Here is a 22,692-nt window from a genome sequence, read left to right as displayed (position 1 = left end):
GAGGGGCTTCCACCACAACCTCACTAGGTTCCTCTGGGGAGATGCCATAGACAGAAATGCCTTTTAAATGACTTTAAGCTTCATCAAAAATGATCAATAATGAGTTCATAAAATACAGACAGCAGGCACAATCCCACACCACTGGCTGAAGGAACACAGACTGTAATATAGGTCCTTCTATCTCAGAGTCGCTCAGACAAGGACGGAGTCTGCTCCTGCATGGCCAAGCTGCTGACTCGACATGACTGGACCTGACATGTGCACATGCCCTGTAAATAAATTGTTTCCAGGACTCCAACTTAGGAAAGAAGAGTGATCAGGGATGGATAAGATACTTCCCATGACATGGTCAGAGTGCTCACTTTCCCAGGCATGGTCCTGTCCTGAGGGGTAGCGCCCACTGGAGGGTCACAATCCATGTCAGCTCAGGGACATCATCTGTGCCTTTCCTCCTCCCCCTTCCCTGATGGCTCAGCCCATTTACAATAGCTGGTGTCTAGTTCCAGCCTGCTTACTCACCAACACACCACAGTCCTGTCCCCCAGACCTCCTGGGAATACGCAGCTCAGTCAAGGATGATGCAGCCCTCCCTTGCTCAGAGGCCGCCTCCTGCATCCCTTACGGGCTCAGTAGCCAAAATGCTGCAGTTCATTTTTCCACCTTTCAAAGCAGGGCTGCTGCCTAGACACAAAGGGATGATGTTATCTTCCTACCAGTGTTTCCGGGCCCCCTGAATTCCCCACTGCCAAGTTCTTTGAGGAGTTGAAATCCCCTGGCTGTCTACTGTCACCCCCGCCTGTGTTCTACGTCCCCATGGTTAGGGATGCCTTATCTTATATCCTGGGACTTGAGAGCCCCTCCTTTTCAGATAGTGTGCTCTGCCTGTAACTTTTCAACCCAAGGATGAACTGAGAGGCCCAGACAAGCAGGCAGCAGCTGCCCTCTGGGGAAGACAGGAGTCCAGTGCCTCTTGCTTGTCTGGGATTCTCTAATGAGCTCGGAATGTACCTGATCCTGGAAGCGGGCCACAATAATTTGTTCCTTGTGGTAGGGAGAGGACCAAAAAGGCCAGAGTCCCTGGGTACCCCTCCTTTGTGCTCAGGTCTGGGCCTCCCAGGAAGTCCTCCCACGATTGCTGAATTTATATCAGATTTGGGTAACAGGTTCTATCTGCCTCAAGGGTCTGGCAGTCTCTGGTGACTGTTCCCTTGGTGGCAGTTCTCTCAGCAAAAAGGTACCAACCTTGGCCACAGATGTAGCAGCCACTCCGCCTCCGGTCAGAGCTCTGTGTCTGTTTCTATCAATATCTGTCTTCATCATACCCATGACTTCCGGGTACAGCATGGAGTGAGGGGAGCAGATGGGCTGTCTGAAGGAATGACCAACAAGGAGCGCTAGGCTAGAGGAGAGGGACTGGACCCCTGGAGACATTTCCCCTCTGTACCCATCCCTGCAGGGCTAGCAGGAAAAGGAAGGGTGTGTTGGGGTCCTCTGTATATACCAGGTGAGAAGAATCTAGTTGTCCCACAGAAGACAGAGCAGACCAAGCCAGGACACGGTGCTGTCTGTGACAAGAGCCTTACAGAGCCTTAGCTTGTGAAGTTGAAAAGGAAAGGGTGGGAGATGGGAGAGAGTAGTGAGATAATTAAGGCCCCCTCCCTAGGAGCGAGTCTTCGCCTGGTATTATAGGTTAACTACTCCCTCTTCCCTAAACAGGCATAATTCTTAACTGCATTCTAAATCCTACCCTTATAACCATAATAGAGTGTAGTTCTCACCTCTCAAAGTTTTTTTAAAAAAAGCAGATAGAAACTATTATAGAAAGTTGCAACTGATCAAAATGCAGAGAACAAATGACCATGGGGTACCCGACCCCCAGTTGATAACATCTACAACACAACCCCTCACCTGAGCTCAGAGAACGTCAAGGAAGAAGGAACAGAAAGACTTCAAGAGCCAAAGGAGCAGGACATCTGCCGTGAGACAGTGTCTTCTGTATATGACGGGGAAGCTGTCGCCTAAATGAGACCTGCACAATGACACCTCCAGGTGACATGCTAGTGTGGGTGGGGGAAGCTCACAAGCCACCACCCCTAGATGAAGAGCTACAAGCAATCAAATGGCTGACTGCTCAGAAAGAGAGATTAGTCTTCTCCAGGAATAGTCCAATCCCAATTATCCAGTCCCAAGGGACCAGCCCTAAACATGTGCAGTTATAAAGAACCCTTCCCCACCAGGCATCAAGAGCTAGGTAACAATTCAAACAAGATGCCAATACACCAGGGCATACTGTCTGGCTAGAGTCACCACATCATGGGAGGCTGGTGTGCAGCTGAGGCAGGATCGTGGGTCAGTGCGACTGATCTGTTGAGGGTGAGGATATGCTGATTGGAACAGTGTGAAGCTGCATCCCTTGGGGCTTGTTTCTGTGGGTTGGTTGTGATGTGTCATGAGGAGGTTCCAGCCACCACCCTTCCTGACCCCAGGATACACAATGTTTGAGGGATTGCTACACCTACTGCGGAGATGGCAGATGGTTGGCTGGGGCTGAGACTTCAACGAAGCAATTCTGACGAGCCATCACCAGGCTGGGGAGAGCTGCCTCTGAGTGATCCATGCATCTGTAAGTGACCCCAGCATACATGCTGGTTCACCGAGGACCCAGATGGAATGGCTTCCTTGGTCCATTAGTAGCCTTTTGGAAATGGACAGGTGTTCTGTGTACTGCCCCAGGACGAGACATGCCACCAATCCCTACTTAAGATCATACAAAAAGTCAAGGATTTGTTTTTTTCTGGGCTAGCTTCAGACTCATGGCAATCTTCATAGCCTCAGCTTCTCCAGGGATGCTGCCATTTAAGACATAATTCCTCACATCTGGTTAAAAGAAAAAAGGAAAAAAAATAAAAGGAAAAAAAACTGACTACAAAAGAAAACAATGGGCCGGCCTGTGGTGGTGCATGACTTTAATCTTTGCAGGCAGAGGTAGGTGGAGCTCTGAGTTTGGAGTCAGCCTGGTTGGTCTACAAGAGCTAGTTCCAGGACAGCTAGGGCTGTTAAACAGAGAAACCTTTCTCGAAAAAAAAACAAAACAAAACAAGCAAACAAACAAACAAAAAAAACCAGTGGAATCTCAGAAATTGGAATTTGTCTAGGAGGACAGAAAAGGATAGGACCCAGGTACCAGCCAAGGGGAGCTTGTGCTCTGGAGAGATATTTCATGAAGTTCTGACAACTGGTCAGATTACCTTGCAGGACAAATGAAGCCCAGGCAATGGTAGGCTGACCACACCCCCTTAGCTATGCAAACCTCCTGCCCTAATTTGAATATAAACCTTATTTCCAGATGCTGAGAATGGCTTTGGGTCACTGCCTCTCCCTTTCCTTTCCTGGGTGGCCACCTGAGTAATTCTCCCTTTTGTGGTTTTCACTGTAACATGCAGTTTCTTTGGCCTCTGAGGGATAGGACTGAGCCTAGTCTGTCAGGGTTGGTAAGATCTACCCTCTAACCCTGACAGCTGCGCTAACAGAAGGGCAGGATCTTCTGCTAACTTGAAGAACCACTCTGGGTGAGGCCCCTGGAGCAGGGCCCTACCGCTGCAAGGCAGAGTGGTCCTGTCTGGGTGACCGTGCTACCCTGAGTGTGGGGGTCCTCAGGGAAACTTCCAGGTTGGCTTTCCCACCCTACTGAAGGGGTATTCCTCTTGGGGTGAGGCTGACTACCTTGCACCTTGTATAAGGAGTCCACCAACACCAAAGGCAAAAAACAAGACAGGCCAGACCCCATATACCAGGCCAGTCAGCAGCTGCCCCATTATCTCTGGACAAACCAGCTGGGCCTATCCATGTCCTGAATTCCTAGTATAACCCAGAGCCCAGGTCCTGTGTCTTTGCCAAGGGACAACAGCAGGTAACACTGAGTAGGGGCGTCAAGAGAGGGAAGAGAGACAGGCCTCTTTGAGAGCCACCTGAGTACTCTCAGCTGTGGGTATGACGTTTCTAGAAATGACGAGAGGTATGTTGTAGCTCTGAGGACCCTGTAGCCTTCCTTCTGTCCTCAGAGAATAGAGCTGCGCTGACCTGGCACCCAGCTCTGAGACCAGGCACTTCTCGGGGCCTGATAGAGAGTGTCTCCCTCTGATGAAGGAAAAGGATAGGTTAAAGGCCACATGCCATGAGCCCAGATGGTGGCCCAGGAGCTGGCTTTAAGAACCACAAGGAAGCAAAATGCAGAGAAACCCTCAGCACATGGCAGTACAGTGAGACAGAACTTTATTGAGCTGCGCCAGGGACACACACATCACCGATGAGTACAACTCATCCCCCGTAGCCACACTGCAAGCTGCTCTCATAACATACAGAACTCCAAGCCTCCTCTTTACAAGAGAGTCAAATGGATGTGGGACCTATACTGCCCCACAAGTCACAGCCCTCCAGACCCTAGGGCAGAGGCAGTGCTCACTCCCAAAAGTTCCTACAGACACTGGCACCCACGAACTCTACTACTCTATTTTCTATTTTTTTTTTTAAAGACAAGGTCTCACTATGTAGCCTAGGCTGACTGTGAATTTGGGGTTATCCCAACTTCACCTCCCGAATGCTGAAATCACAGGCATATGCCACCACATCCGACACATTTACTTTAAGGGGTGAAATTTTATCCCTGAGTGGTCTCAAGTAGTTTAAAAAACAGAAATAAAATACAGGCTTTCAAAAACTAAAAACTACCCTGTTAAGTAAAGCGATGGTCACTAATTTTACTTGATAAGAAAATTGCAAAACAAAACAAATAACAGCATCCACTTCTTTACAGCCAGCCCCATTAGTCTGAAAACACTTCCATGAAGAAAAGGTGAGATCTTTTCAACAATTCTTTTCATTCTGTATGGCCTACCTCTTAAAAGAAATACCGAAAGGCACCCCAGTCTTTATCTTAGTGCCTGCCTATGATGCTGCAGACATTGTCTCATGTCTTTCCCCACTTTTAAACTCAAACATGCATGAAACAAAGTTAGAGCAGTGTACAGTAAGAGGTGCTCCTGGGAGCACCTCTGAGAACCTGCCGACATGGCTGCTTTAGGAAAGTCTATCTGTGGTACCAAGGGCCTTGGTACAGCTCTGCCAAGCAAGCTGTCACAACACACTATGAAAAACAAAGCAAACATCAAACCTATAACCTAAATCTATAGCTGCTACATACCAACCCTAAAAACCAAACTGTAGCTCCCTGACCCCCACCCCCAAACCCCAGTAGAACAACAGTCATGTGAAAAGTAGAAAGGGAAGGATTGGCAGAGTTCTGAAGGAAGCCAGCACACAGGCCCTTGCTGTTGGTCAGAGGTAGTAGAGGCGGTTGGACAGGGACAGGTTCGGTTCTCTGTGGATGCTCTGGCCCACAAGGAAGGCCAGCTTATGTGCATACTGGCAGGGTGCAGGAACTCGGATGACTCCCTGTGGGGGAAAAGAGGGCCAGTCACTGAGCTGAGCTGAGTGGAACTCCCAGGGTCCTTACCACAGCAGGCTGAGCAGGACAGGTGGCCCTGAACGGGGGCCCGGACAGTAATGCACTCACAGGCCAGTTGTAGTACACATGGCAGAGCTTGTAGGTCAGTCGCTGGATGTGGTCGGGCTTCAGGCCACTGCTGTCATAGATGACATTGTAGTGTGTTGGGGACACACTCCCACTCCTCACTGCCTGGCTCACGATGAAAAAGTCATACCTGGAAAGGCAGGAAGAGCCAGGCAAGGCAAGGACACGTGCTTTTATATAAGGAAAAACCTCATCTTCTAAAAAACCTCATTTTTTCTCCAGCCCCAGTGTGTCTGTGGTGCCCAGGACAGGACAAACTCTTCATGAGCCACTGTGGCAGCACACACAGAAGACAAGACTCTTTCCATATGTGTCACCATGCTGTGTGTGTGTGGGGGGGGGGGAGCTTGCATACATGGGCACGCAGCAGTGGCACCAGAGTAGGGTGGAGCCAGTTTCCTCCTACTGCTTCCATATATTAGTAACAGCAATGCAACAACTTTAATCACCAAGGACTCAGAACAAATGTGCAAGAGCCAGAGGTAGAGCAACTGTGCACAGCTAGTAGAGGACCCAAGCCAAGGCCGAACTAAACAGCAACTAGAAAACTTGGCATTCATCCGGGTTCTGTTCCCTGGCAGAGTGTCAGTCAGGAGGCTCCTGTGATCTGACCTTATCAGCAAAGGAAACTGACTCTGTGATCCTGATGTAATTAGACAACCTGGAAATCAGAAGTGGTCTACACTGGAGTCTATTTGGGATAGAATAAGTCCGAGATGTTCAATGATGTGCCTGCCAGGAAGAGACAAGCTCTGACCAAGAGAGGGAGAGCTCCGTGTGTAGCATCCAGACTGCCACCTTCAAAGGTTCTCCTGCCATCGGCTCCAAGGGCCTGAGTGGCTCTCACAGGACTTAAATGGCATCTGGTGAGAACACATGCCTTCTACTCTAAACTCACGTGGGTGCTGTCCCTGAGCTCATGGGCTACCAACCCTCTCCTTGTCTAGTGCCCTGAACACTCAGTGACAGTCCCAGGTTCTGTGAAGGTGAGAGAGGCCTCAGACTGGCCCTTCCTAGCTACCGGCCTTATCTGTTTGCCCCACTTTGCTCCTGGAGTGATAGCAACTCTCTTCCAGAGCCAATCCCATAGGCAGCCTCGGAGCAAAAGAAAAACCCAAAATAGTATATTTCAAAATAAAACCCCTACTCAATCACATAGCTGAAAAGAAGCACCAAACATTTTGTAGCCATTTCCGTCTCTGAGATGCAGGGTCCACAAATGATTCAGAGTTCAGATTTTGGAGCATATGCTTAACCCGGGAGAGTTAAGTACCCAATTTAGGTTTTAAGATCCATGATGCTTTGCTGTTAGCAGCAGCTCACCCTCCCGAGTCAGGGAACATGGGGGCATTATGGAGGTTCCCAGCTCTCGTCTGCAATGCTGGGAGCCCTCTATAGCCTCACTCTCTAGAACAAAGGGTGTCAGACTAGGTGGTAAACTTCTGCCCCCAGGGACAACCATCACAACCCCAGAAGAGAGCTAGTGAGGAGGTCACCAGAGATGTACATCTGTCTACCTATATGGTTAAACCTGCATGCTGTGACCGGCCTAGCTTCCTCTTGCTTTCTTACTTTGGAACTTTGAAGTCAACTATAGGCTACAGATCTGCTGACAATAGGCCCTCTCATCACCTTGAGCCCTGGAGGACTGTGTGAAACATCACAGAGCTAAAGATCAGGTAGAAACAACCTATAGATGGGTTATATATGTCAAAATATAGATGCTGCCCGCAGAAGCTGTTCCTAGAGTCTGAAGTGCCACACACAACTGTAACTATCATGGAGCTGCCAGAGGGCGTTGCTTCCGGGGTCTCAGCATTGAGAAACCTGGGCTTTAGGAAATACGTCAGATCAGCTCAGCTGAAGAATTGGGACATTTAAGAAACACGGTGTCATTCAGGAACTGGAAAACAAATAAGCTAACACTGATAGTCATGAGGCCCCAGAACTCACCACTCTGGCCTAGTGACCTCCACATCGATGACTGTTCCCGGTAGAGGGTTCTGGAGTCTTCCCCCAGACTGAGCAAAAAACCTGGCATTGACACGCTTCTTCACCACAATCACAGTCAGTCTTGGGCTGAGGACAAAGAGAACATGGCCATGCTGAGCTGGTGGCCTGTCTAGCTAAGAAGTCACATGTTCATGTATCCTTCAGAAAAGAGCCCCCATGCCCTTGACACATCATCTCATTGCATGCTGGAGGAGGGTCAGCCCATTCCTCTGGGACAGACCGAAGTCCAGGAGTGACCTGGAGGTGGACAACAATATGTCTCTTGTGGGTCCCATGACAGGCTAAGGTGTGGGCATAGATCAAATCTACTACACCTATCAAATCACAACACTGCCTTCGGCAGGCTTCCAAAGTATTTGGTGTCAGTGCTACAATGGGCATTTTCTACTCTGAGACCTATCTGGAAGAGCTGGTTCAAAGGCATGTACACCTTACCACCAGCTCCCTCTACACTGCTCACACTAAGGGAATCATCAGATGCACAGCCAGAACATGCAGCCTCTAGACAGTTCTTCTCCCTGAGGGCAAAGAATAGTCTTCCAGGAAACTCACCGCCTCACCCTCCCACCTCTTGAGATGCTCCTCTTAAATTCCTCAGGACAGTCATTTGTTCATACACAATCCACATGGAAGTCAGTGAATCGGACCTCAGAATGAAGCTGCCACCTAACATGACTGGCAGTCCTGATTCAGATGACATCAGTTCCTCTCAAGCTCAGACACGGCTGACCCCATTCTCAGGGAGAGTGGGGCTCTAAGAACATATTACCCAGTAAACTGGTTGTTCTCCAGTGATCATCAGCTCCTAAGGCCTTGAGCATGAAGCCCACACTGGGGGCTTCTCTTTCACAGTGTGGTAGCAATGAGAAGCAGGGCCCTGCCAGAAATGTCACCGGCTGCCTCTAAAGCTTTGCTGTTGCAAGACCTGCCAGCTGCTTGCAGCTCTGGGTACAACACAGAACAAAGCTGGGTCCTGGGTCCATGTGCTTGCCTAGACTGGGCTTAGATCAGGAAGCTCAGGGTGGTATGCTGGCAGGGACTGCTGAGGAAGAGCCACAGAAAAGTGCCCTACCCTGAGCAGCGCTGACCTATAACTTATCCAGACCCAGTTTCAGGGAACAGGAACTCAGGCTGCCTGCTCAGCCCTGCCTCCATCTCTTATCCCTACCTTCAGCCCAATTCCTAGCAAGCCCATGCACCCTCTCCTTGCCATTGAGTGACACTTATTTCAGAGTGGGCAGCCATGTCCAACCCCATGAACTCACTTGTAACCTCTCCCAACTGACTTGAGACAGTCCAGGAACTGCGGGACCTCATAATTGACCAGGGTCTTCAGCTGTCCATCCCCTACACCATCTCGGTACACAATGACACGGCTAGGCATATATTCATTGCAGCCACTCCAAGCCCTCAGAGCAGCTGCAAAAAGTGGGGGAGGTTTTGAGTTCACAGACACAATACCTGTTTCTCCCAGTTCCCAGCCACTTTTGGGAACAGCCCAAGGGCCCCAGCAGATTACAAGGGTACACAGACCCACCTTGCAAGCACACCTTGAGCCCATCCACCAATTCCTGGCCACGGTCCTGAAAGACGCAGCGGGAGAACCAGCTGTTCAGAAAAAAGCAGGGTGGTGAGGGCGTGGGTCTGCCAGGCTCAGCTGCTCTGGCCTTCCTACAAATCTTCTGAGGAAGATTCCTGCTACCCTCCCTATATCCCTAGGAGGGCTCAACTAAGCAGAACAAGAGACCATTTTCAAGTCACCCACTGCAGTTTCCCAAATTCTAACTCTCTAACTCGGCAGGGGACAACTGGGAGACCAGAGGGGTCACCTGGGAGCACCCACCACTAGAACAAGTGCTGTCCACCCTGTTCCTGACAGATCATGCTTTCTGTGCTTCCCTTCTGCTCCCCAAGACCAAGGCCACAGCCACTAACATCCATATGTAACAAGTGGTCAGGCTCCGGCTCTGCGGCTATGGCTATTCCCTCATTCCACAACCACTGAAAACTAATATTGAAAAAGCAGAGGACTGGGTAAACTGGGCCGTTACACAGAAAGCATGAGACATTTCAGGGGCCAAGAACAGCTGTCAAACCAAGGCGCTTTCAGAGTTGGCCATTTAATGTGCCCTAAGGCACACAGTAGAGAGCAGAATGGGGATGTTCTGAGTGTGGCAGGACAGGGACAATGAGGGCCAGTCCCATGCTTCATGATACCACTGCTGCTCCCTGGCTTACCGGGTCATCCCTTCATTGATGCTGGCAACGAATCCTGCGATGGACCTCCGCCCAGCTGTGGTGTCATGGTAACAGTCGATACCCACGATCATCGCCAGCTTCAGCTTTAGTGAAAACAGTGTCATTTAGCTGTGGCAGGGTTTTGGCAGCTGTGAGCAAGGCTGGCTCCTTCCCCTAGATGTCCACATAACCATCCCGTCTCTGATGGAAGCAAACTCACAGGCATGTCCACCTGCCAGAGTTCACCACCACCCTGTCTCCATGACAGCAGACTCACAGGTATGTGTACCCGCTAACCGCCCCATCTCCATGACAGCAGACTCACAGGCATGTCCACCCGCCAGAGTTCACCACCACACCTGTCTCCATGACAGCAGACTCACAGGTATGTGTACCCGCTAACCGCCCCATCTCCATGACAGCAGACTCACAGGCATGTCCACCCGCCAGAGTTCACCACCACACCTGTCTCCATGACAGCAGACTCACAGGTATGTGTACCCGCTAACCGCCCCATCTCCATGACAGCAGACTCACAGGCATGTCTACCCGCCAGAGTTCACCCCCCATCTTGCAGTTCATCTGCAGGGCAATCTTGGTGGCAATGGCCATGACTGTTTGCTGCTTGCCCAGGGTTCGGGCCACCACACACTGACTTGGGGTAGGGCAGTCTGTACACAGGTACTTTTTGATGGCATCATATTTGTCCTTCCGATTACTTGACAACAGACAGACAACCTGAAAACAAACCAAGCACCTCGTTATAGAGAACCAGGGCATGGAAGGCCAAGAGCAAGGGGGCAGACCTAAGTCCTGTGTTGCAAAGGACACTTGTCACTCATGGCACCAGTCAGCTCTGCCATGTGGCTAATCAGTGGGGCAGGAGTAACGTTTTAATGTTGCTGGTTCAGTCTGAGTGACAAGCACTCACACGAGAGGCGCTGCACATAACAAACCTGGGCTTTAAACAAAGTCATTGAAACCTGGGACCCGGGCATGGCACACTATCGCATGAGTGGTTCCGGGTAAACAGAAAGGCAAGCACAGCTTTGCCTCTGAGGTGGACAGACGTGCAGCTCTTTGAGCCTGAACTCACAGCTCCCCAAAAACCATGGCTTTTGCTTGGGAATCTGGTCAGAATGTAAACTTTCCCAGGAAGGAAGAATGACAATTCTGAGAACAAGGAGGAGTCTTTGATCAGGTTCCCCCAGCCCAAACTCTGAGGGTCTACATTTAAGTTCCTAAAACCAAATCTAGCTTGTGACTCACAATTCCAGCACCCAATGTGTACCCAGACTCTTGTTTTTCCAATTCTCTCTGGTCCCCAACAAATTAGGCTCCACCTGCTGTCTCCATTACTCTAGGTAAAATGGCAGCTATCTGCCTGTGGCCTCTGAGAAGGAAATGAAGGAATAGTGGATGAAGCATTGCAGGCCACTATTCAGGTCTCTGGCCACATGGGCAGCCTGCTCCTGCTCCTGCTCCTCGTGGTGGTATGGCCTCTTGAGCTAGAGGGAACCCACCAGGGTACGGGTCACTTCTGTGCTCATCAATGCTTCTGCATGAGCCAGAAAAAGCTTCTAGCTGGTTCTTCAAGGCTGCTTGGCTTGTTGAAGGCTCGGACTCTGCTGCATTAGTGTTCAGAGGTAGGCTTTGGGCACATGGTCAGACATCAAGGGCTCTCTGTTGGTCTGCCTACTGAGCCATGCCGTGGTGGCAATGGAAAATGGTGGAAAACACAAGAGCTGAGGCTGGATGAAAGTAGGTCGGGTCACCACTGAAGGATGTTCCCTTTCCTCTCTGTTTTGGGACCACCATAGGGGGAGCAGGTAGGTGTGAGTCTCCACATGCTCCCTGCTGGGATGCCCTGCTTCACCAGAGATCATGGAGCCAAGCGACCCTAGCAGAAACTGAGACATGAGCTGCAGTCAATCTCTCCCCACGAGAAGTCTGACTAGCTCATCTAGACACGCTCCCATCAGCAGCCAGCTGTGAGCCAGCATGGCGCAACTCCAGTCCTAGACTTCCCTTTACCACAGCCACAGAGGACCGTGTCCCATTCACTGGAGGTCCATCCTGTTTGTTCACCGCGTGCAGCACACAGGCTCCCCCTGAGCCACAAAGGTGATGGGGGCTGTGGAGCTTCACACCGCTGGCTTCAGCCCCCGCCATCACAGCTTTAAGCCTGAACAGTGAGTGGCGTCACAGAATCTGCTCCTCTGGGACTTTGCTCCGTTCTTGGAGGCCAATGACTTTACAGGCTAATGAGGTCTGCAGCAGTGGCCTCGGGGTTTGAGGCGGCAGAGATCAGCAAAATACATCAAAACGTGGGCCATGTTCATGGGAAACTTGGAGCGTTAACAGTTAACTGGCTAATTGCTAAATCCACATATGCAGAAGCTCCTCCTTCACATGTGGGGGCTGGGGAGGTGGGTGCAATGAACTTCCCAGTGTGGTTCCTGTGCAGTCAGTCTTCCACCTTTAGCCTGCTGTAGTTTCCTGCCACACAGAAGGCCAGGGCTTCCTGGACAGAGGGCAGTAGTAAGGTCACACTAGGCCAGCTGCCGCCTGAGCCCTGACTCCACACTGCTGCAATGCTTGGTGGCCCTCCCCCACTTTGCTGGGGAAGGCCCAATTCAGTGGCAGCCCCATGAGCAGCAGACCAAGGTGGACCGGTCTTCACAGAGTCCAAAGCCTTTCCAGGAAACACACCAACGTAGATGTGTGCCTGGTATGAGCAGGAGCACCAGGTGATGGGATCATGGGCCTAGCACAGTGATGCCTCAGACAGCATGACTGAATAAGTGGCCCAGGTGGCTATCTACACTTCCAAGAGCCAGCTTAAAACTGTGACCAAGCCAGAGGTGGGGAGTGTGAGAATGGGGTGATGCTCTCCTCAGGCTCGTGTTCTCCCTAGACACGCTTCACATCACTGCGTGGACTCACACAGCACACATGGGACCTACTTCATCACCATCATTGGGTGCCAAATCTCACACGATGGAAAGATGGCATTCACTAATGTCAAGGTATCCCAGCTTAGAGTCTGGCTGCTGACCTCACCCTATGACCTCCAGTGTCTAGAACCAGAGAATCAAGGCAGAACGTGTCCTTTTCCTTCGTGGCTTCTCCTCATCTTGTGCAAGGCACACGCCCACACAGGCACCAGCCTTACTGAGCTTAAAACCCCAGTCTTCTGTCCCTCAAGACCCCCCCTGCCCGCCTCAGGCTGCAGCACTGTCTGCACCCAGCAGCTACTCACTATCTGAGTGTCTGATGTCACCTTCTGTTGCAAGGCTCTCAGGTAAGCTTCTGTTCTGTCGTCCACCTCAATCCTAGCATCAACAACATAAAGATGGGCAGTACACAACCCTCAGACCTTAACACAGTCAACATCCCTGCACCAATCCCAAATAGTACAAAGCAGAGATACAGGAGCTCAACTCAGTGAAGGGCATGGCTAACAAGCTGTACCACCATCCTGGCTTAAGAACCTAGGCCCGGAGGTGGTGGCACATGCCTTTAATTCCAGCACTCGGGAGGCAGAGGCAGGAGGATCTCTGTGAGGTCGAGGCCAGCTTGGTCTATAAGAGCTAGTACCGGGACAGGCACCAAAGCTACAGAGAAACCCTGTCTCAAAAAAAAAAGAAAGAAAGAAAGAAAGGAAGGAAGGAAGGAAGGAAGGAAGGAAGGAAGGAAGGAAGGAAGAAAAAGAAAGAAAGAACGAACAAACGAACCTACCCCAAGAACATCCCATCTGCTCTTTTCTCCCATCCATTCCCTGTGGGGTCCATGGAGCTGTGGAAGATCTTAGAGCTGTCATTAGCTCACTGGTGCATCACACACCCTTCTGATAACTGCCAATCACAATGCAAACCAGAGAGTGGATGGCCTCAGACACTCACATGATTGCCTTTTTCATCTGGATGCCCATGGCTGGAGTCACTTTGAACAGGTTCTGTATCAGTGAGTTGGCCGCTTCATAATTCCTGCGGGTATAGATCAGCAGCCAGTTATCCAATGGCTTCACGCTGATCAGCGGTGCGCCTCTTGTCTCTTTGGACCAGTCTGCAAACTGCGGGTTGTAATCAAACTAGAATAAAGGGCAGAGATGCTACTGTCAGCTGTGATGAAGCCACTGGTCTTGCTCAATCCTATCATGCATGTAGAACCACAGACTACCACACTTAAGTTTGAATCAAAGTGACAGATCAAAAGTCCCCACTGGAGAGAAGACACCAGATGCATCTGGAGGACTTTTTCTACACCATACCCTTCTGAGGGCCCAGGACAAACTCTCCATCTTTCCTCTCATTATTGAAACAAGTGCCATTTTCTTCATGAAAAAGGCTCGGGCTATGGGTGGTGGCTTCATGTTTTTCATTCCGACACTCAGGAGGGAGAGGCAGGTGGTAGAAGTCAGCCTGGTCTACACAGTGAGATCCTGTCAGGGGCTGGAAAGAGAGCTAAGCCCTTGACAGTGGTGTCCTGTGCCAACAAAGTTCAGGGAAGAGCCACTTGTGGTCCCCATCACGGCAAAAATCCAGAGTTTCCCTTCACCTAGCTGGACTCTATCTTCCAGCCCTGCCTGTGGCAGGAAGGCTCGATTGCCGGCAACAGTTGAAAAGAACAGGTATTTGTAGTATTTGATTTCATTTAAAACTATTTGAGAAATTCTATTTTTCCTTTTCCTGAAGATGAAACAAAAAGCACTCTAATATTTAGATCAACTCCTGAGAGACTCGTGGCCCACACAGAGACAAAGCCAATCTAATGGGGCTCCTTGGCAGCACCTTCGGCTCCTAAGTTATGTTGTATACCCACCCCCTGCAATGGTTTCTTTAGATAGCCCTGACTGTTCTGGAACCTGTTCTGTAGACCAGGCTGGCCTTGAACTCAGAGATCCATCTGCCCTCTGCCTGCCGAGTGCTGGGATTAAGGGTGTGCACCACCACCTCTTAGCTCTTCAGTTTCTCTTTAGCAGATCTTCCCTCGTCACGAGGATTGGGCTTTGGTTCTACATGCGCTAGAGTCACAAGCTGCCTCTTACAGAATGACCCTGTCAGGTGGCTCTGGTGGTTTTCCAGAGTTGGCAGAGAACAGGAACAGAGGATGGAGAGAAGCGGCCTGGTGCATGGTAAGTTGTCCCCTGCCCCTGTGAGACTCAGCCTGGACACCACACCTTGCCAGCCTTACCGTCTTCCCACCCTGGTGGATCTTCTCAGACTGTAAGATTCTTCCTGAGAAGGACAGCAGGTTTGAGTCGAAGCTCAGGCCCCAGTCACGAAGCTCCCTCTGCACATTGTCATCCCTGTGAGTTGAACAAATGCTACTCAGCACTGTCGACCAGGCAGCAGCCAGGCTGGTGACCCACATTCAGGTGGACAGGGTGCCACTGTGGCTTGCCGCACAATTCAAGGCCACTCTGGGCCTAGAATACATGGATAAGCTTCTCTCCACCTCCCGAAGACTCCCAGTGCTCAGACAACATGCCAGTGAATGACCCACAGTCTACACAAGCAGGGAAATGTGTGCCTGAGATTTGCTTCATCTGCCCCCTCCACGGCCTTCCCATGACAGGGCTGGAAAGGACACATGGGCATATCAAGTTTCATTTCTTGGCTCCCTGAGAAGAACTGGTATCAAGAACTCAGGACAGCCCTCCATAGTCCTCCCAACATAGGAGGCCACACTTACTGCCTTCCAGACCCCTCTCAGACCTATAGGGAAGCCCAAAAGAGAAGCTGGAGAGCTGAGCCGGCCTACTTGTGGATGTAGTCGATGAGGCGGCCCACCTCCCGCTGCCGCTGCTCAGGGGTCAGTCGCGTGTGCACCGCTAGGTCCTTCATCACGTTGAAATCGTTGCGCATTTTATCAGTCAGACCTGCACCCAGAGCAGTGCCAGCGAAAGCCAGTTAGCAAGGCTGCATAGCCCCCAGCGGGGGTGGGCAGGGATGAGTGAAGAGAAGAGGGTAGCACTATGCACCTGTGAGGTAGCAGAGCTCAGGGATGAGCATGGCTGGGCCCGGCAATGTGCCTCCGGGGCCTCTCCTCCGCTTGGGCTGGCTTACCAGCACTGGCTGCTTCAAGTCTGTGATTTCCTGGTTGTACTGCTGCTCAGGAGGAAAGGAAGGCATGCTTCGCACCAAACAGGGTGTGTGGCACACCCGTGGGTGCAGTAGATGCCTAACTGACAATGGAAGCTGGGTACCAAGCTGGGCTAGACACACGTCAAACCGTCCTGAAGGGTGGTGTGTATGCTCTTTCCAGCCACCGAGGGTGCAGGAGCAGGACGGGGCTGACCCAGCTCTCCCAGGTGGATGAGCTCTATGTAGCCACGTCGTCAGGACTTAGCTTTGGAGACCTGACCATGGCGACACAGAACAGACTTCTCAGGTTACTGTCATAGTGCTCCTAACCCCAGGGTGTGAAGGTCTTTCCTGTCATCTATAGCCCAGAAGCTGCTTATTCTGCAATCATTCTTATTTTTAATTTGGATTTAAAATATTTCCACTGAGCATAAAAGAGTGTCATCACGTCAATAATCAAGTTGTAACAGTCTAGTCTTAATGCCCACCTTAGGGCAAGATGTTACCAGCCAGCATGCCATCAACGAACCTGATCCATGTCTCTGTGCCTCAATGAACCAACCATCAGAGTTAAAAAGGTTAATGTACCCTCAGACATGGTCTTCATATATCACTGAACATGCATGGCTAGTATGGCAGGAAGGTGGGGTCTCCTTCTCCCCATCTTATTAGAGTCCTGGCCACAGGATACGGGTAGGTAGAGCTGGAGTTCATAGGTGCTGGATGATCTTTGGTCTCCTACCATCTGCCATCAGAAAGCTGTGCCTTACTGAGACCTCTCCGAGAGCTGGACCCGGCTGCAGCAGCCCTGGACAACAAGGACCAGGCAAAGCTACAGAGCTAGGGATTAGGGCAAACTGCTTGCCACCACTGGCAGTACCTGTCTGTCCCCATGATGCACTGTCAAATTCAACTATTCTGCTGGACAGAGCCACTAGGGCAGCACGCGTCTGGTATGTGGGGAATTTCTCAGTGATGTAGGCAAGACTGAGCAGGGCCTGTGTGCTCCTGCACATCACCCAAGGGACAAACCTACCTTCCTGTAGTACTCCAGGAAGCTGACCTCTGAGCCATCTGCCTTCTTGAAGGTGCTCTTTGGATTCTGGTCCCAGTCAATGTCATCCACCCTGTAGGTCTTGTTGTTGTACCTGTGGAATTCGGGACATGAGGCTCTAACTCATGTGGAGATGTGTGATGGGGGTGGGAGGGCAGGGGAAGGAACTGAACAATGGCTGGGAACAAGGGAATGGAAAAGGGTGAAGAGCAGGAGGCACCTGTCCTTTGTACCTGACCACAGGAAAGGCAACAATACCACACATCTGACATATCTGGCTCCCTTTTATTCACCTCTGCCTGTCTCCCTCAGCCCCACTGCTCTCTAGCCCTGGGCTCTTGAGATGAAGTCGTACTTGGTGAGGACAATTAGGCCTATAAGCTCCTTGGACACTTGTTCCTGGAACTTGTGCTCCTCTGTTTGCTGGTACAGGTTGAACATGAAGTCCAGAACGGTCTCACTGCGGAGGACCTTGTGGCTGACGTCTGTGCAGAGCATGATGTTGTTCTCATACTGAAGGATGGAAGTAGTGAAGCCAGGCCAGATCACCAACCTGCAACACAAGGTGGGTCAGGTGCAGCCCCATGCTCCATTCCCTGTGTCGGAAGCAGAATGTGCTGCGCCAGCTCACTTTCTAGTACAAGACTCTAGATAGAGCCCTGCCTTTTCCATGGCTTCACCAGCATTTGCTAAGTACACTGAGCTGATTAAACCTATCCTTACTTTGGGCCATCTAGCCTCCTGAGCCACCATGTCTCAGGACCCCTAGGTGCAGTGTAAAAGGTCTGTGCTGCTGGCTACGATGGGATTCCTTTGACATTCAAGTCATCTGGCGTGACTAGGTATCTCTCAAGCCAGGTTACATGCTCCCGTAACTCTTAAGCACCAACAACAGGTGGTTTCTAGTTTACAGAACACTGCAATGTCTGTGCAGCCCAAGGGATGGTGGAGTTTTCTACAAACCTGTGATTTGGAATATCAATTGGGTCACTTGGATTGTAATAATTCCGTCCAATTTGTTGCAAATTCATGATTTTCAAGAGCCTACGAATTTAAAATCAGAAGTTAGCATGGCAAATCTTAGGGACTATCTAGAGCTGCATCCAGTCAGCAGGGCTGGCAAGTTGTCACCCAGAACCAAGCCAGTCAATTCTACACTGCCTAAGAGTTCACATTCTTAAAATGTCTAAAGGTTGGAAAAAAATATTTCAAGACTTTTGAATTGTGTCGATTCCATTTTATCATGATACACCAGGATAACCCACTAGCTGCAAAAGTAGAGGTGAACAGCTGCCCAGTACTCCCCGGTAGCTTTCCCTAGAAGAAAAATGCACCAAGCAAATGCATCCCCTCAGGCCAAGTATCCCTACAGTGAGCTATCTATCCTTCCACCACTGAACCATCTATGAATCCAGTAAGCCATGAATCCAAGGACTGCCTCATTTAGATGGCTCCTTACAGGGAGGGGTCTTCTGGAGAATATGTGTGTGTGTGTGTGTGTGTGTGTGTGTGTGTGTGTGTGTGTGTGTTACATGTGTGGGGTATGTGTCTGCCCATGCTCAAATGAGGAGGCATCAGGTATCCTTGTACCCTATTCTGTCACTCTTCACACCTCACTTGCTCCCTTGAGACAGGGTCTTACAGTAAATCTGGAGCTAGGCTAGTAGCCAGCAGGCCCAGTGACTCTCCTGTCTTGCCCCACCCCCAGCACTGGAGCTACATGCAAATGCCCATGGCTGGCTTTTTGTGGGTGCTGGGCATTTGAACACAGTTGAATATCATGCTTGCATGGTCATCTCCCCAATGCCTAGACATGTTCTAGCTAATTGCTCCTCATGTGGTTGCCACTTGCCCCAGCAGCCACCCACCCATCCATCCATCCTGGGGAAGGGGCAGCCGGGGTGCAGATCAAACACTATTTCAAAGGCATAGTGTCAGCACCACTGGGGAAGGGGTAGAATCCTGGAGGCAGATAAATTAATTTTCCTGTCAGAAACCACATTTTCAAATGACCACACAGACCCCCCCCCCCACAAACCACAGTGCGCACGCCCTGCCATGGCATGCACCTTCTGAATATGATGTTGTAGAACTGTAGGCAGGTGGGTGAGGTGGGTGGCAGCTCATTGGTCAGGGTAATGGTGATCCTCACGTGCTCCCCATTCCGAGTCTGACTGAAAACTTCCGTGACCTAAAGCCAGAGAGGTGGGAACCCAGGTCTTACCTCTGTGTAGAAAAGATGTCCCGGTTCCTGGGGCCCCTGAGTGCAGACATGTGACCTGAGACTAGGAAGTCAGCTGAGTAGCTGAGAGCGCTCACAGAACTCTCCACAGCCCTTCTGTCTGACCCCAAGGACACAGTGAGTCATAATGGGGCCTCTGAGAGCCCTATCTCCTGGACCAGGAGACCCTTTCTGAACTTGGCTTTAGGATGGACACTCCCCCTACCCCCGCCAGTGGAGACATTTGAAATAACCTTGTGCTGTAGTCTCTTAGGTAAAAACAGTATTGTCCCATCGAAAGCATGACACCTTCCAATAAGGTCCTCGTGCTGGAAGAGCAGTGCCGAGCGCAGCCTGCGGGCCTCCATCAGGGGGTTATAGTCGATGTGGTACTGGTACAGGGCCCACTGTGGGCGCGAGGTCAGCCGGAAGTGGTTGGTGCTTAGCCTCACGATGATACCTGAGGAGCCTGAGGGGCCGTCACACAGTCAGGCCCTGGCACGGTTATGCTCCATGAGAGCTTTCCTTCAGACCCAGCAGAGCTGAGGACAGTGGTCAGCTCTTGCCTTCAAGACAGCTGGCCCTGGGGACTAGGGCTCGGTTGCTTGAGGGAGGCCATACACCCACACAAAAACAACAGACACGGGGGAGGGGCTGGAAAGGCTGCAGCTGCTGAGCAGAGCGCTCTTCTTTTCTCTGAGCCAGAGAAGCGCTGCAGCCCAGTGCCAGAAAAAGTGCCCCCTAAAGCGGTGTTTCTGGGAGCCCACCTGTCTTTGACTCTTTGACGTGGTCAAGATTCTGTCTGGTGTTCACACCAAGGTCATGGAAGTCTCGGCGACGCCCTCCTCTCTCTGCCAATGACAGCTCCTGAAACCCAGCTGAGATCTGCAGCTCTTGAGGAGAGAGAGGAAAACATCAGTGATTAGAGCCAGTGGGTGGGAGGACAGCAGTTTTCCTGCTCAAGGGGGCAGATGCAGCCCACTCTTGTCTAATCGTGTGACCTCATCCTTTGCAGAGCCATCTACCCTGGCTCTGGCCACTCCAACAGGCCAGGAGCCTGGGCTATGATGATGCCTGGATCCAAGGGATGGATTTCTTGATTAGGAAATAAGTTGTCATTTTCTAAGTCTCATGGCCTTTGTGTACTCTGTAGCCTGCATGCTGTAATCATGGCTGCAGGGAGCCAGGGGTCAGGGTCCTAACTCTATAAACTGGGGGAGACTATGTCACCAATGTGACATGTGGCCTCCTGGCTTCTCGGCTCTCCTTACAACCAGCAGCAGGGGCATGTACACACCTAGACAGGGTCAAAATGCACAGGGAACAGCACTAACACGTCAATCTTTGCTTCTTCTGAAAACAGGATCGTGTGTATACAGCCGGGCACTTGAGAACAACAGCATGCCCGGGCCACAGGACAACCCTGGCTTTGGGATCTGGTGGTGGCGTTCAGGGTCATGGCTACAGTTCTTACAGCAGCACCTACTAGTGGACTTGCCAAAAACCAGTCTCCCCTCCTTCAGAGGAGAAACACATATGTGCGGAGCAATGTCCCTCAAAGACAAGCCTTCCCATGCTCCTGGCAGCCAGGCACACTTGGGCAAAGTGCCTGAGAGCTGGCAGTTGGCTGTGCTGATTCTCTGCCCAGCCCTACACAAGTGAAGATACACTAAGTCAAGCCCACAGGAAGGCTGAGGGAATCACTACAGATGCCAAGACAACATTCTAAAACTGGCTAATGGACACAGAGCAGGCAAACTGAGGCCACATATCTGAAGTTTCCGTGTTGCCGAGATGGCCCTGGCTAGCTGCAGTCTCTCATTCCCAGCCTGCATGGGGTAGCACACATGCCATTATGCTCCAGTGTGGTGCTGGGCCCTTGCAGAAGCACCAGCACCCTGCACATGGCAGCCCCTCCCTGTACACTCCCTCCCCTAGCGCTTACCTTGTGACTTGGATGTGGCTCCAACTACCATTCCTCTCTGTCGTCCTCGGCCGACCAAGTCCCCCTCTGTGGGTGACTGCTGAGTTCTTGGTGGGACGTACCCAGGCTGCTGGCTCTGCTCACGCACAAACACAGCTGAATCCCCTTATGCCGCAGGGTGGGCACCAGAGACCTAACTAGTCCTAAACTGGTCCTAGCATTCAGAACTTAGTCGTTAAGCATGTGATCATTAAAAAGGGATCTGAGCTGGGCAATGGTAATGCCACCTTTAATCCCAGCACTTGGGAGGCAAAGGCAGGTGAGTTCAAGACCAGCCTGATCTACAGAGCTAGTTCCAGGACAGCTAGGGCTGTTACAGAGAAACCCTGCCTCAAAAAATCAAAACCCAAACCAAACCAAATGAAACAACCCACAAACAAACAAAAAAGGGTGGAGCATTTTTGAAGCAAAAGTCACCAAAGAAGGATTCAGTTCCTCACATCACACTAGATCTCAGATCCTCCCAGCTCCCAGGTTATACCTGTTGCAGATGGACCCCAGAGCTTCCTGCATGTTGGGCAAGTTCTACCACTGAACCCTAGGACGAATCTTTTAATTCCCTGCCACAGGCCCCACTGGCTGGGTGTCAAGACACTGGTGAGCTGAAAAGGGTGGGGTACTCACCGCGGCAGCCCCAACATGCTGCACCGTCTCCTGACCGCGGGCCCTGCCACGGGCCCGTGCTCGGGCTCTGCCCGTCATTTTCTGTCAGAGAGGAAAGAACTGTGGCTAGCGCTCAATGGACCCATGCATAGTAGACGAATCTGTCTCCAGTATTTTAAGGGTGCTAAAATAAGCCCCAAATTATAATATTTAAATCCTTCCTATTGAGCACTTGCCTCGTGCATGAGAGTCTCTCATCCCAACACAGCTTTCTTAAGGAAACCAGACTGGGGACTGCCCGCTGTGCTAGGTGGCAGGGCTCAGATGGAAATGTACTAATAAAACCCTTTGTTTTCAAGGGGCTAGAAGTGGCTCAGCAGCTAAGAACCTTTTCTGCTCTTGCAGTGGATATGGGCTTGGTTACCAACACGGTTACCAGCATGGCTCACAACCACCAGTTCCAGGGGATCTGATGGCCTCTTCTGGTTTCCCTAGGCACCAGGCACACACACATGGTACACATACACACACACAGGTAGGCAGGCACCTTACACGGACATATAAATCATAATGATACAGAATACTAAAACTGAGATTTTTTTTAAAGGTTTTGATTGTGATAAGGCTTAGGGAGCATTACACTGTTGGGATGGGTTCCTTCTTTCACAGGTGGGTTCATGTGTCACAGACACCGAGTATGACCCACAATGAAGAGACACCTTCGCAGTATGTTACCAAGTGACTCCTCAGCGGGCCTTTCCTCAGACCCATGGTGCCCTCCAAACACTTCCTCAGTTCTACCCGCGTCTTGAAAGGAATATACCCAAACCAAGCCACCCCACCTCCAGTCTCTCTGATTCCTGTCTCATACATGCGTGTCTAGCCACAGTCTGTGAGGAG

At 51.0% G+C, this 22,692-nt stretch overlaps 1 protein-coding gene across 1 annotated transcript; it reads right to left on the bottom strand.

The window, feature by feature from the left end:
* Nucleotides 1-5,272: 5,272 nt before the first annotated feature.
* Piwil1 (piwi like RNA-mediated gene silencing 1) lies at nucleotides 5,273-21,891 on the bottom strand. The gene is made up of 20 exons (XM_026788007.1): nucleotides 21,814-21,891; nucleotides 21,151-21,265; nucleotides 19,973-20,098; nucleotides 19,460-19,674; nucleotides 19,054-19,175; nucleotides 17,948-18,028; nucleotides 17,340-17,537; nucleotides 16,967-17,078; nucleotides 15,828-15,954; nucleotides 15,608-15,725; nucleotides 15,038-15,152; nucleotides 13,747-13,934; nucleotides 13,104-13,176; nucleotides 10,379-10,579; nucleotides 9,842-9,945; nucleotides 9,141-9,211; nucleotides 8,869-9,022; nucleotides 7,544-7,669; nucleotides 5,573-5,720; nucleotides 5,273-5,451 (listed from the first exon to the last, which is right to left on the bottom strand). Exons 1-20 carry the CDS (start codon nucleotides 21,889-21,891, stop codon nucleotides 5,335-5,337), a joined length of 2,589 nt encoding a protein of 862 aa, XP_026643808.1. The 3' UTR covers nucleotides 5,273-5,334.
* Between the last annotated feature and the right edge of the window lie 801 nt (nucleotides 21,892-22,692).

This window comes from Microtus ochrogaster, chromosome 2, assembly GCF_000317375.1.
Source record: "Microtus ochrogaster isolate Prairie Vole_2 chromosome 2, MicOch1.0, whole genome shotgun sequence".
NCBI classification, from domain to species: Eukaryota; Metazoa; Chordata; class Mammalia; order Rodentia; family Cricetidae; genus Microtus; species Microtus ochrogaster.
Note: the sequence above shows the minus strand (reverse complement) of the source record. Positions and strands in the feature narration are given on the sequence as shown.

Excerpts from the sequence above, each read along its gene's own strand:
- Piwil1 (XM_026788007.1), bottom strand. The coding sequence starts at position 21,891 with ATGACGGGCAGAGCCCGAGCACGGGCCCGTGGCAGGGCCCGCGGTCAG. Across the intron at positions 15,153-15,607 it reads CTCATCGACTACATCCACAA|GGATGACAATGTGCAGAGGG; the intron begins GTAGGCCGGCTC and ends TTCAACTCACAG. Across the intron at positions 10,580-13,103 it reads TGACATCAGACACTCAGATA|GTTGTCTGTCTGTTGTCAAG; the intron begins GTGAGTAGCTGC and ends GTTTGTTTTCAG.